The 13,886-nt window shown below is 55.7% G+C and overlaps 1 protein-coding gene across 1 annotated transcript; it reads right to left on the bottom strand.

The window, feature by feature from the left end:
- Positions 1 to 11: 11 nt before the first annotated feature.
- Positions 12 to 13,360, bottom strand: TLE7 (TLE family member 7). Its single transcript, XM_044922061.1, is given in 8 exon segments — positions 12 to 388; positions 702 to 775; positions 1,317 to 1,470; positions 1,582 to 1,723; positions 1,923 to 2,164; positions 2,275 to 2,487; positions 12,668 to 12,802; positions 13,346 to 13,360. Coding segments are annotated over 8 exon segments (1,080 nt in total). The 3' UTR covers positions 12 to 283.
- Positions 13,361 to 13,886: the final 526 nt, after the last annotated feature.

Here is a 13,886-nt window from a genome sequence, read left to right as displayed (position 1 = left end):
GATCAGGCCATTTTGGTTTTTGCTCTTCTATTTTGTTAATTATAAAGGCAAGTTTCCCCACCCAAACCCAGAAATCAGTGGTAAGAATACTAACAGAGGAAAAACCCCTACGCCGTATCATAAAAACCTGCGCACACAGGCGAGGCGTGTCCTGGGGGGAGGGAATGGACAGAGGCCCGGCCACCAAGGGTCAGGCAATGCTATCGGGGCCGCGGAGGCTGCCCTCCCCTCAGCCTGCCGGCCTCCTCTGGGTCTTCACCAGCAGGAACACGGCACGCAAACTTCAGTACAAGAGCTGGTAAACCGTGGCACTGTTCTCGGAGCCCGTGACCAGATACTGGTTGTCAGAAGATACATCACAACACAGGACATCCATAGGCTCCTCTACCTACAGGGAAGGAGGCTAGAAGAGTGACCACAGGCAGGGGCCAGGCATGCGCCACAGATGAAGGCCTCACTTGGGGCTGTTTCAAGGGTAAGGACAGACCTAGGGCTCGGTCTGGAGACAACGGGGCAGGTCTCAGGGCTCACGGTGGAGCCTGTGAAGTCACAGAACCTTGAGTCCTCATTCCCCTGGATCTAGTAAATGGACCCAGATACCACCCCAGAGGTATTTTCCGGCACTTTCCTCGGGACCCGGTCCACTGGGATCTGGGTCTGAGCTCCGAGAGCCTGGGTTTGCACATCCCTCCTCCCAATACCTGAAACAACCTTTGCAGAGAAGGTGCAGCTATGCAGTGGATCGCCTCGTCCAGTGCGGTCACAAAATAGCTCCCTGGCAAAGGAAAGGCAGGTGCGGAGGCCAGAGACCAAGCTTGCATTCCAGTCCCAGCTCCATCCCCAAGGTGACTAGGAAAAGAGCAGCTCTTCCTCTGGCTCAGTGTGCCCATCTATAAAAATCCGAGCCAAGAGCCCAACCATTCCCTCCCCTGGCCCTATCCTCCTGCCACACTCAGGATGGGGCTCAATATCACTGCACAAAAGGACAATCAGATGGGGCTTCATGCCTCTTCTGCCTGCCTGTGTCTCCAAGCTGCTCTTCTGTGTAGGAAGGCACCGTTACAGAGAGCCAGAGAGGAGAGGGACGGGGACAGAAGACAGGCAGGGAGCCAGGCCACAGAGGGAGAGGCAGCGGGGGGCAAGGCGGGCGTGGGTGCAGAGGTGAGAGCGGGAGGGACACCTGCGTCTCCACTTGGCCAGGTTTGGGGCTCAAGAGGGAGGAACAGAGCCTGGAACAAGGCTGGGCCCCGACTCTGCAGAGCAGACATCCCGGGGTGGGACAGGACGCCTAGAGGGGTCACCTGGCTTCCACTCACCACAGGAGGCAAACTGGAGGTTGTGGTGGTTGACATATTTATGAAGGACTGCCTTAAACTTCTCCCTCCGGTGCGTGTGGAGAATGATGATATTGCTTGTCCTCAGGCCTACTAGCACTCACTCCTCACTGGGGTCATGGGTAATGCTGAGGATCTGTTGGGAAGGACCGGAGTCAGCACTCCAAGCTGCCCACCCCGTCATTCAAGCCCCCTCGGCCCCCCACCACGGGGACCACCCTCAGCCCCCTGGTGGCTGCCCAGACACCTCTGGCCGTAATTCGTGCTGCTGCAACCTCTGGTAGCACCTCAGGTCCCAGGAATATAGTCTGGTGTCTTCTCCTCCTGTCCAGAACTTACTGCCTGCGATGTCCACACAGCGGGACCCATATTCGGGCACCTCATGCTTCCTGGCGGGAAAAGAACTCAGAGGTTCACGCGCTGGCTAACCACCGGGACGTTTCGGGCCCAGGAAGCCCCCAGGAGTCCCCCACATCTATTCTCCACACGGACTCACCTAGTCCTACTGCACAGAGGCACAAGAGAGGTCCAGAAAGGCACACAAGCCTTCCCAAAGGCCTCACTGTCCAGCCTTCCCCTGGGTCGTACCTGATCAAGATTTGGTTCTGCAAATCCCAAATCTCGACAAATCCTTTGAAACAAGCCAAGCAGATCTGGGCATTGGAGGAGAGCGCCAGGGAATAGCACATGGGGCCCGTGGAGGCCAGCTGTGCCCTGACACGGGGTGTGGGTGCCAGATCCCACAGCGTCAGGTTCCAGGACAGACCCCCAGTGATGAGGCGCTGCCCGTCGGGGAACAGCTTGCAGGCGAGGACGCAGTTCTGATGGTCCTGCAGGAACAGTTCCCACCCTCACATCACCTGCTCGAGGCCCGGGCTCCGAGTCCCACGACAGAGGTCACGTTGGGGTTCCCCCAGCCCTCCCCGAACACCCCCCACACCTGCAAGTCCAGCTGGGCCTGCGAGGCCTTGTTGCAGGCATGCAGAGCGCTCTCATCCCAGACCTTAATGTAGCCGTGGCCACACGTGTACACGTGGTGAGTCGAGCCGCTGATGGCAACAGCATGGACTTTCTTTCCATGGCGGAGCCTGCCAACCTTCCAGCACCTCCGGGGGACCCTCTGCCTGACCACGGCTTCATCCGGAACCGGCGGCTGCGGAGAGAAGAAAGCGGGTGCCCATCGTCCACGGGTGACCGCCCGCCCGGTCCTCTAACTGAATTCCTAACTGTTCACCCAGCGTCCTGAGACAACGCTGCTCGCCAGCAGTAAGAGCAGCGCCCGGCTCAGAGTGCCGCCCCCGCCCCGGACACAGCTCTAGAAGAGGTGACACCGTGAGCCGAAGGCCCTGCACAGTGGTGGTGAGAGCCGGGAGCCGAGTTCCAAGGAAGCAGGGAGCTGCAGGACAGCCACCCCCTATGGGAGAGAGAAGGACACACTGCATGCCCTCCCCTTTCCTTACTTTGGGGGGTAGCGGGGAAGGCAAAGATCCCAAGTGCAGAAACAATAGGACACTTAGCATTGCCTCGAGGAACGACCAGACTTCTTCCCTGGGCAGAGGCAAAGGGCAAGGCCGGCCTGCAAGGAAAGATCAATGCCCACCCGCTCACAGAGAGGGAGGCCGACAGCAACAGAACCGCAGGATTCAAGGGGAAGGCTGCTTTCCCCGACACCAGGCCTCACGCCTTGTCCCCCATCCAAGGCCCAGCCTTGGGTTGCCACTTTCCCTGCCCACGCGACCCAGCTGGGACTTACCAAACTCGGGTCCTGGCAGGAAGCTATGACACATGGACAGGAGCAGGGGTGGGAGCGGGGCGAGTGGGGAGATTCAGTGTGATCTGGAGAGCTCTGTGCTAGGATCCCCTCTCCCAGGGAGAGCTCCCCCCTCCCACCACCAGTCTGGTTCAAGGGAGACCTACCTGGGGCCCAGCTCTGCTGTGGCTTGTGGCTCCTCCTGGGGGAAACAACTGGCCTGGAGCTCAGATCTGCCTAGAGTCTGGAGGACCCACTGCTGCAGGGTCCCAGCGCTCATCTCCTGATAAACCAGGCCATGCTATGTCAGGGAACCCGGGGGCTGCTGGGACATCCCATACACCCCCTCCGGTTGGGACTGTGCTTGATGCTCATGCTGGGAGGAAATGCCAGAGCTTTCTGGCACGTTCCTCCTCTCCTCTGGTTCATCATAAATACGGAGTATACTAAACAAAGCCTCTTCCTTCTCTCTACTCACGTTCTCACATCAGTGACGACCCTGAGCCACCTGGTTCTAGGGCTGGAGAACGGAGCCCATCAAACTGCGCCTGGTCAACCAATTCATCCTAAGCCCCTGCAGCAGGAGAAAACAGATGCAGATACACAGATGTGCACTGTTTAGGATCTATTTGCACAGGTCTGAGAACACCTCTGTTGGCGAGAGGATTCAAAAGATTGGTTGCTGACCAATGTTTATCCTAAATGTTGGCAGTGAGGGTGTTAAGGGTGAAAGTGTCGCACAGACGTTTTGAGATGTTAGTAGCAGGTGTTATGTTTTTCCTTCCAGACATACAGAGGGCATTTCCAGTCCTACAAAATCAAAGTCCCCCTCTAGTCCAGCAGTATACCTCTCCACTGAGGACTCATCCCCAGTGTGAACCAGGGGCAACAGGAAACCCCACACGCGTCACAGGCTCTTTCCCTGCCTTGAGGGGGCAGCGTGGAAGAACCCAGAGGCGTCATGCGAACACGAGGTTCCGTTTGGATGGAGCAAGTTCCCGCCATGACAAGAGACATTGGCTGGTGAGGATATTCGTCTCTCCTATGGGGCAATTCTGAGAACTGGATGCAATCACGTGTGTAGAAGACACAGAATTAGGTAAGGCTAGCGGTCAGCCCCTCCATCTGTGGACTGTGCCGGGGACCAGAGCTTTGAGGATGTAAGGCAGACCACGTGCCTTCTTCCTCCAGGCCTCCCAACAGGTAGCCCCAGAACGGGCCTGGGGAGACCCAGCGTTCCCCAACAGAGCACAGAAGCTCAGGGTCAAAACGAGGGTGGGGCTGGGGCGGTGATCTTCCCGCGGGGAAGATGGGCGGGGAACCCATGACTTGATGACCAAGCTCCAATCCTTGGCTCTGAGACCCCCACCCTCCCCACACGCCCCGGCTGTCACCCCAGAAACGATGCGGGGGCAGCTGTATCGTCAGACTCTACTACTCCGGGCACCTCGAGCTCTCGCTCGGCGTCTGGCCTTGAACCCAACACTTGACTTAGCTGATCCCACTGCACCCTCCCGACTGCGAGCCCCATTTTACAGATTTTAAAAACCGAAGCTCAGGTGAGCAAATAACTAGAAAGCACAGGGAAAAGGTTCAAATCCCCCCCCCTTTCCCAGGTCCAGCTCTGAAGAGTCTCCTTTCCTACCTCCCCAAGGGGAGAAAGACAAACACCCACTGTAGGTACAAAGGCAGGTGCCCTCCAACCTAACACTTAAGTCCAGGCAACATGATGTTCCAGCCTGAGCGCCATCTGTGACAGCAGATGATTGGACAAATCCCGTGGCCGCAGGAAGGGACTGGGGAAACGTTATAGGAGGTGAAGGTGGAATACGACGCAGCTGTTAAAAATAACAAGAACACGGGGCGCCTGGGTGGCTCAGTCGTTAAGCGTCTGCCTTCAGCTCGGGTCATGATCCCAGGGTCCTGGGGACGAGCCCCACATCGGGGTCCCTGTTAGGTGGGAAGCCTGCTTCTCCTTCTCCCACTCCCCCTGCTTGTGTTCCCTCTCTCACTGTGTCTCTCTCTCTGTCAAAATAAATAAATAAAATATTTAAAAAAATAATAATAACAAGGACACATCTTCGAGGACCAGGAAAATTCCAAGGTGTGAATGAGGGGAGGTGTGGATCCAAGGTCCAGAACCAAGTGCATAATATGCTGCTTTGGTGTAAAAGGAGGGTGGCAATTAGAACCTATCTTTGCATATGTTTGTATGCACATAATAAAGTAGGAGGACGAGTTGCCTTTGGGAATGCAAATTGACATACCAGCAAGACTAAGGGAGAAAGATCTGCCTCTGCCTAACTTGGGATAGTTTCTGCACAGGTGTGGCTCTTTGAACCCCAATTTAAAATTGCTAGACCCTGAGTCTTTTTCTTAACCAAATCCTTCTTTTTCATCTTCCCCAAAATGATAATTTGGGGTCCTCGTGACGCTTAGTTGCTTAAATAATTTAACAAATTCACCCCGACATGCATCAGGCTCCTTTAAGTGGGCCATCTGGGCTGGCCCAGCCCTGTGGAGGGGGCACCCAGAGCACACACACACACACACCCTAACCAGTGGGATGAGGATGGGCAGGGAGGGCCGGGCAAGCTGCCCTCGGGTAAGGCTCAAAGGCCGTGAGGCCATTGAGCCAGGATCTCACAGATGAAGATTTCACCCTAAGAGTAAGACAAGGCTTTCTAGAAAGAGCAGAAGGAAGACTCAATATCACTGAACCCCCTCTGCTCTCTCCCGAGAGCTGGAAATGCAGAGACCCCTCCCCTTAGCAGGCAACTCTTGTGCAATCTTCAGTACAAAATGCTAGTGCTGGGGGGAGGGGGGCCATTCTGCCAGCAAGGCGGGCCCTCACCAATCCCCCTACGGCAGGAAACTCACCCCTGAAGACAGAAGCTCAAAACCCGGAGAAGGGAAGGCAGCAGAACTGAAATCTAACCCGCGCCGGGACCCTCCCTCCCTCCCTCCCACACCCAGGCACTGCCCCCTCCCCTGCAGGACTGCTATTTTTAAACCTTAGCCTAACTATAAACTGATAATCAAGCCCTGGGTCAGAACCCCCAGCGTGGCCACCACCTGCCTTTTCCAATTAGCCCCCCCCCGCCCGTGCCCTTGGGAGAGGGCTGGGATGGGGGTCTGCCAAGGAAAGTCACAGGCAGGAGGCAAGATGGAGTGAGAAAGTTTTAAGGGGTAAGTCTTTGGATGGGGTTATGGCCGCCCCACAAGAGCCAATGTTTGTGCAGAGACGCAAGCTGGCTGAGCTGTCCCCAAGAGCGGGTGCAGATTCTCATCTCCGGGTGCATCCCCTTAGGGTGAAGGCTGGCTTGGGCTGAGGCCACTATGGGCTACTATGGCAGGGGAGGGGACCCCACCTCCGCCTGGCTCTGTGACCTTTTGTCGTTCACCAGTGTCTCTGAAAGGGAAGACCAGGGAGACCTTTCTTCTCGGCGGCAGTTCTCAAATCTGAGCACTCATCAGAATCCCCTGGAGTGCAGGGCCCACTGCAGACACCCTGATTCTGTAGGCGTGGGGTGGGGACCCAGACTGTGTTTCTAATAAGCTCCGGGTGCCACATCTGAGAACCACGGCCAGCCCCTCTGTCTGGTGGTCCCCTTCTCTAGGAGTGATCGGGAGGTGAAGCGGGATCCTCTCCTGCTCCTCTCCCCCTGCCCCACGCACCCCCTGCCTCTGGCCCACGCCTCCCACTGAACACAATCTCTCTTTTACTCAGGTTCCGTTCTTCCTTCCTTCGAAGCATAAGTCCTGAAATGGCCGCTGCATATGGAGAAATCTTTTACTGCCCCGACCTCTAATCTCCAAAGCTCTGTCTCTCCCTGTCTCTCTTTCCCTATCATTTATGCACCCCTCGTCCTCAAAACTTTTATGGTTGCCTGTGTCCTTCCAGATAATGCCTGGCATTATCCTTGGCCCGGTATTTAAGATCTATCCCCTGCCCGGCCCGGCCTGTGGAGGGGGCACCCAGAGCACACACACACACACACCCTAACCAGTGGGATGAGTACTTTGTACCCCCACTTGTGTTCTTCTCAATGTCTGACAACTCAAATCTTAGCATTCCAGGGCCTGGCCGAAGAATGCACAGAACCTGTTCTCACTTTTCCCCTGATTGTACCTTAACCCAACCCCCAAAGACCTTGACTGTACCTTTCCACCCTCACGCTTCTCTCATGCTGTTCCCTCATCCAGGAATGCTGTTCCCTGCCCATTCACATATCACATTTATACCCCCCGCCCCCATACTCCGAACACATTGCCAAGTCCTTGGGGAACTCCAATTTGCAAGGGAGGGACAGAGGGGTATTGACAGAATTCCCCAGCTGACCCATGATCCATTTTTGGTGCATTAATCCCTTTTCTGATTCTCACAGGAAACCTAACAGTGAGGCAGGGATTTTATCCCCAGTTTGGAAATACAAGAATTAATTCGGGGCATCAGAGCCTCATGGAGACCTATCCAGGATCTCACTGAATAGTTGAGAAGAGCTAGAGTCCAAAGCCAGGCCTATGTGATTTTTAAAAATTGTTTATGAGGGAGCTGTATGGAGTCATAGGGGTTCTTTCTCTGTTCTGCCTCCGAATCATTTGGCCAAACATGTGCACCCCCTGTGGCCTCTTAGCTCTCCTAATGGTGTCTGTAGATGAACAGAAGTTCTTTTTTCTTTTTTTTTTTTTTATTTATTTGACAGAGAGAGATACAGCGAGAGAGGGAACACAGCAGTGGGAGTGGGAGAGGGAGAAGCAGGCTTCCCGCGGAGCAGGGAGCCCGATGCGGGGCTCGATCCCAGGACCTGGAATCATGACCCGAGCCGAAGGCAGACGCTTAACGACTGAGCCACCCAGGCGCCCCAATGAACAGAAGTTCTTAATTTCAATTCAGTCCAGCTTATCTAGTCTTCTAAGGTTAGCCTTTTTTTTTTTTTTGAGTCTTACTTAGGAAATATTTCCTGCCGTCAATATCATGATGATATGCTCCTTTGTTTTATTCTAGGAGGTTCTCTATTTTACCCTCCACATCTAAATCTTTTAAGTTTAGGAACTTGGCAATATATAGAAAGGGTTGCAAGGAACACAGAGGGTCCAGGACACAAGCCTGGGCCTCGCAAGGGGCGGGCAGCCAGCCCAGCAGTGAGGAGCCCAACCCTTCCGTCAAACTGTGCTGATTTGAATCCCAGGCCTGCCATTTCCAGGCAGCTTTGACAAGTTGCCAGCTGGTGCCTCAGTTTTCTCCTCTGTAAAATAGGGGAGAGGACAAGATGACATCCTTCCTAAAGCTGGGGTCAGACCCAGAGGTTACCCTTGACGAGGCCAGGTTTCAAGTAAATGCCCGGTAAGGGCGAGCAATTGTTAGGGGTCTGAGGAAAAGGAAAGGAAAAGAGGTTAGAGAGGCTGGTGGGAGGACCCCTGTGCAGGGAGTTGCCAGAAGGGGCACAGGGCCTGGATCGTAATAGGCTGCATTGCAGGGCACTGGACGTGCATTTCTGGGTTATCACTGTCTATTTTCAGCTGCCCCAGGAGGGAAGTTACGTTTAAGGAAAACGAGGTTCAGAGAGCTTAAGTAACTTGCTCAAGAGCACACAGCAACGAAGGGCTGGAGTTGGGGTTTGAGGCCAGGTTCACACAATCCCACACGGCGCTCTTGCAGGCTGCAGGGAGATGGAGGATGCCAGGAACAGGGAGCCAGCTGACTTCAGCAGCCTGGAGAGGGTGGTTCTGTGCATTCTTCGGCCAGGCCCTGGAATGCTAAGATTTGAGTTGTCAGACATTGAGAAGAACACAAGTGGGGGTACAAAGTACTCAACTGAGACATCTGAACAAAAGAAATGGGGCAGCCTCTGAGGCGTGCAGTATCAAGAACAGTAGTTCTCAAGCTCAGGCGCAAGTTAAAGTAACCTGGGTGCATACCAGTGCTCAGGCATCTCTGCCCTCCCCATTCCTATTAGCAGGGCTGCGGCCTGAGCATCAAGATGTTTCAGAGCTCCCCCTGGGATTCCAATGTGAGCTAAGGTTGGAAACCACTCAAGTGGAGGGTTTTGCAGAGAAGGGAAACAGGACCATAGTGTTCTGAGAGGGTAGAGGGAAGCCGGTGGGAGCTAATCAAGAGGCTGGGGAGGGAGGGACAAAAGTGACAAAGGAAGACCCCTGTGGTCTTGGGAATGGTTGAGGTCAAGGGCACAGAAGGAGTTTAGCTTAAGGTGGAAAGGGGAAATGACCACAAAAGGGATTTATAACCTATATGGGGAAAAGACAGTTTCACTCTATTGTCCCCTCAGCCTTGTCTGTGGATGGAGGCACCCATCTTGAGCCCAGGCTGTACCACGGTTGGTGGCCAACAGGTGGGACCAAAAATGTGTGAACCAGGGCACTGGAGCTTCCAGGCAGAGGAAACAAACTGGGTCCAGGACCTCAATCAAATGCACCTGTGCACCCACCCACTCACCCATCATCTTTCCCTCCGAGTGGCCAGTGAGCACAGTTTGATTGCACCCCTGCTGCCCTGGGCTCTGAGGACACAGGGCCCAGCCTACAAACCTGGCCTTGACCCTTGTGGATTTCAGTCTTTGGGGTGAAACCAACAGTTGAACTGTGAATTACAGATCAGAGTGGAAAGCGACATGGTGGAGTTAGGGAGGGTGTGACAGGTGAGCACAGAGAAGGGCGACACACCATGCGAAAGGTCATGAGGGGTCAGTGAGGTCTGCGACATGAAGGATGAGAGGCATTTTGGGGGGAAGTGGAGTGGAGGAGAGCATAGGAGAATATTCTAGGTAGAGAGAATAGCAGATGCAAAGGTTTGGAGAAGTGTATTTTAACAACTGGGAGAATTTTCTAGGGGCTAGAGCACAGAGAGTGTGTTGTGGGGGCAGGGAGGGTAGGGATGCGTCTTCTAGTCTAGGGAGAGTGGGTGGGGAGCCCCAAGGGGTTCTGAGCTGGGGAAGACAGGATCAGACTTGGGTTTTGAAAGGACTTGGCCTGCTCTTGAGTGGATAGAAGGGGGCAAGACCGGAGTCTGGACACCAGTTAAAAGAGGCCCAACATTAGTAGTCATCAGGGAAATATAAATCAAATCCATAATGAGATACCACTTCACATCCACTAGGGTGCATATAACAACAACAAAAATTACAGCAAATAATAAATGTTGGTGAGGATGTGGAGAAACTGGAATGCCTAGGCCCTGTTGGTGGGAATGTGAAATGGTGCAGCCCCTGTGGAAAACAGTTTGGCAGTTCCTCAAAAAGTTAAACACAGAATTACCACATAACCTAGCAATTCCACCCCTAGGTATATACCTGAGAGAATTGAAAACAGAGGCTCAGATTTTTGTACACCAATGTTCATAGCAGCATGATTCACAACAGCCAAAAGGTGCAAACAACCCAAGCGTCCATCAACAGATGGATGGATAAGCGAAATGTGGTATATCCATACAATGACTTGTTAGTCGCCAATAAAAAGGAAGGAAGTACTGATTCATGCTACAACATGGATGAACCTTGAAAACATTACGCTAAGTGAAAGAAGCCAGACACAAAGGCCACATATTGTTGGATTCCGTTTACATGAAATATCCAGAACAGGCAAACCCATAGAGACAGAAAGCAGACTAGTGCTTGCCAGGGGCTGGGGATGGGGGAGAGATTTCTTAATAGGAGGTTCCTTTTGGGGTGATGAAAAGCGGTGATGGGTACACAACACTGTGAACGTACCCAATGCTACTGAATTAGACACTTTGATATAGTTAAAATGGTAAATTTTATGTTATGAGTATTTTACCACAATAAAGAAAAAAAAAAGCTGTGTCATGAGTTATTAGCCTCCCAAGTTCCCACAGCATTTTCCCCTCCTCCTTCATCCGGCAAACACCAGACAGTTTAGCTGGTGGTTTTCTTAACCTCTGCTCCCCGAGGAGAAGAGCCAGCCAGTTGCAGGTGCCCCTGCCCCCAGACACCCTGGCCAGCTATAGTCAAATGGAAGCTTGGGGCGGGGGGTGGGGGGTGCGCAGCGGCACCGGGTGGGCAAATACTGAGGCCAGAGAGCTTGAATCATCCTAGCCGGACCTCAAACTTCAGCCTCCAGATCTTTATTTGGGGGGTGGAGCGCCCTCTGGTGGGCAACTGGAGAGCAACCAAATTCTAAGACGTTTGCGCTCATAGGCCAGGGCGCTCATCCCATGGCTCCCCAACCCGGGGAATTCACCTGGACATCCGTTGTTGATGAAGATGTATAAACCATATAAACACAGGCACCAAACACTTCTTCCCTTACTGACTCACTAACATTATCCGCTCAACTGAAATTACCTAACTAGCAAGGTCCTGCCTAGCCCAACGAGCTGCCCCCGCTCCCACCCCCCAGTGACTTCGTGGTCCCCAGGGTAAGACCGGAAAGCCGCAGCTTCAGGAAGAGCGCTCAGAGAGCTGGTGGGGGACACCGCATGGGGCACCCAGTGCGGGCTAAGGAGACCCGGGAGGCCAGCGAGGAGCATGTGGTGTTTTGGCTGAGCTCAGTGTGAAGGCAGGGAGAGCCCTCTGGGCAGAAGGGACACGGCAAAGCGTGGCTAGGCCCCTGCTCCCTGTTGACCTGGTCCCTGCACTGACTCTCTCCTCCCCCACTGTCATGCGGAGGCCAACTCACGGTTCTTTACCACATGCCTTTCCCAGGAGAGCCCGGCTATGGAGCCCATCTCCCTCATCTCTTGTTCTTCCTACCCACCTCACACCCGTGGGTGGCCCTGCGTGGAACGCTTGGATTCTGTGGAACGCACTGCGATTTCCGTCCTGGATCAAGGCATCATTAAGCAGAACCGCTGCCCTTGACTCTCGGGCCCACTGGCAACTGCCCCCCACCCCCTCACAGTCTTCCACAGCGGCTCTACTTAGGAGTTTACAATACGCGCCTCTAAGATTTCCGGGGTGTGGGGGGGGGGGTTGAGGGGAAAGTTTGCAATGCGCTGGGCTAAGCGTTCTAAGGGTCCTTCGGACCCCACCCTGCCTGGCGTCGAAGGTCATGTGCACCCCACCCCCACCCCCGGCGGATTCCCCAGGAGAGTGTTCCACCAAGGGCTCAGACCCGGCTGCCCCAGGACTCTGCTCCAGGGATACCCCCGGGATAAGGGCAGGGAGGAGCTGTCCCGCGGCCTCACAGCGGCGGTTCCGGGCTTCCCGCCCCGCGGGGAGGGCGGCCCGGGGCGTCTCGCGCCCTGCAGGGAGCGAACCGGCCACCGGGGGCCGCAGGGGGCCGCGGCTGGCGGCCACTGGCTGCTAATGGCTTCTCGCGCCCAAGTGCAGGTCGCAGGGCCCTGGACGCGCGCAGGCCCGACGCTCCGGCCTCTCCTCGCACCGAGGCCAAAACAGTGCCAGGGCGGGAAGGCGCGCGCCCAGGCCGGCCGGGGAGTGAGGCGGCAGCAGAAGGCCGTCACCTGGCTCCGTACGCCGCGCGCGGTGGCCCAGGGCGGCTGGGATCCAGAGCCTCGGGTCCCCATCCTGGTAGCACGTGGGCCAAGGGCTTGCAGGCCAAAGGCGGGTGGCTGACACGCGGAACGAGTGGCCTAACTGCCCCTTACCGTGGCTGGCTGGAGGAAGTGGGCCGAGCAGCGCGGGGGTTTCCTGGAGGCTGGGCTTCGGCTGAGAGCGGGTGGGATTTCCGCGGCCAGCAGGAGGTAGGGGCCACACTGCAGGATCACCGGAGCCACCCGGGCCTGGGAGGCAGTGGCAGGGTGAGCTGGAGCAGAAGGGAGGCTCGGGCCGCTGGCAGCCCGAACGACAGGCGGAGGAGCCAGGGCCCAACAGAGCGGGCTCAGACCCAGGGCTAGAGCCCCGGCAGCCCCGGGAGGAGTTGGATTTGCTGTGGACCACGTGGTCTGTGCGGCGCCCGGGGCCTGAGAGCAGGGGGAAGGGAGCGCAGGGAGCTGTCCCAGCCCGTGGACTGGGGACTTGGGGCGAAGGCCGAGGTTCGCCTCATCTCCAGTTCCCCAGCATTGGTCAGCCCTGGCCTGTGGAAGGGGAAGGGTGTCCTCAGTTCCCTATCAAGAGACAGGCTAGGAGACAGCGTGGGCTTGTGGTGTGGCAAGAGTGGGGACCTCAGAGGCAGAGGTCCAGAAGCCTCTGCTCACAACCCCCAGCCCCAGTGCCAGGAGGAAAGGGGTACCAGCCCAGGAGTAGCTGTGCGGGGCCTCTTCTTCCCCCAGATGACACTGGAGCCTTGCCTAGCTTTGGCCTTTCACCCCAGGCTGTCCCCTGACCTGCTGGGTGCCCATGGACAACCACATTTTCCTCTGACCTGGACAGGGCAGGACCAGATGCTCTGAGAGCGCTTCCAGTGTGACAGGCCAGGCTGGAAGGGTGTGCTGTAGGGACAAAACACACCCGGACTAAGGGAGAAAGGCTTTATTTAATCCTGGCCCTTCCAGGCCCACAGCTCCAGTTCAGAAAAAGAGCTTTTGTGAGGGGACAGAGGTCTCCAGTGCCATGGCTCCTTTTTTCCTGGTAAGGCTCCCATTGGACCCAGGCAGCCCTGGGCTGGAGTAAGGAGCACTGAGGATACAAGATGGCAGGACTACTGGCTGATGGAGCCGTGTGACTTCATGAGGCTCCACAGGTGTCTAACTTTCTTCCTCCTCTTGTCCTTAGAATCTGAACAGAGCACCTGTCCTGGACAGTAACAAACCCAGAGAGAGGGAGAAAACCCTCAGGGACCATCTGGGTGGGAAGGGCCTTGAGTTCTGGGACCAGCCCTCACCCTGCACTGACAAGAGCCTGAGACCCAGAGAGACCGTGGTCACA

This window comes from Neomonachus schauinslandi, chromosome 16 (genome assembly GCF_002201575.2).
Source record: "Neomonachus schauinslandi chromosome 16, ASM220157v2, whole genome shotgun sequence".
Lineage (NCBI taxonomy): Eukaryota > Metazoa > Chordata > Mammalia > Carnivora > Phocidae > Neomonachus > Neomonachus schauinslandi.
The sequence above is the reverse complement of the archived record's forward strand: the minus strand, read 5'-3'. Positions and strand labels throughout refer to the sequence as shown.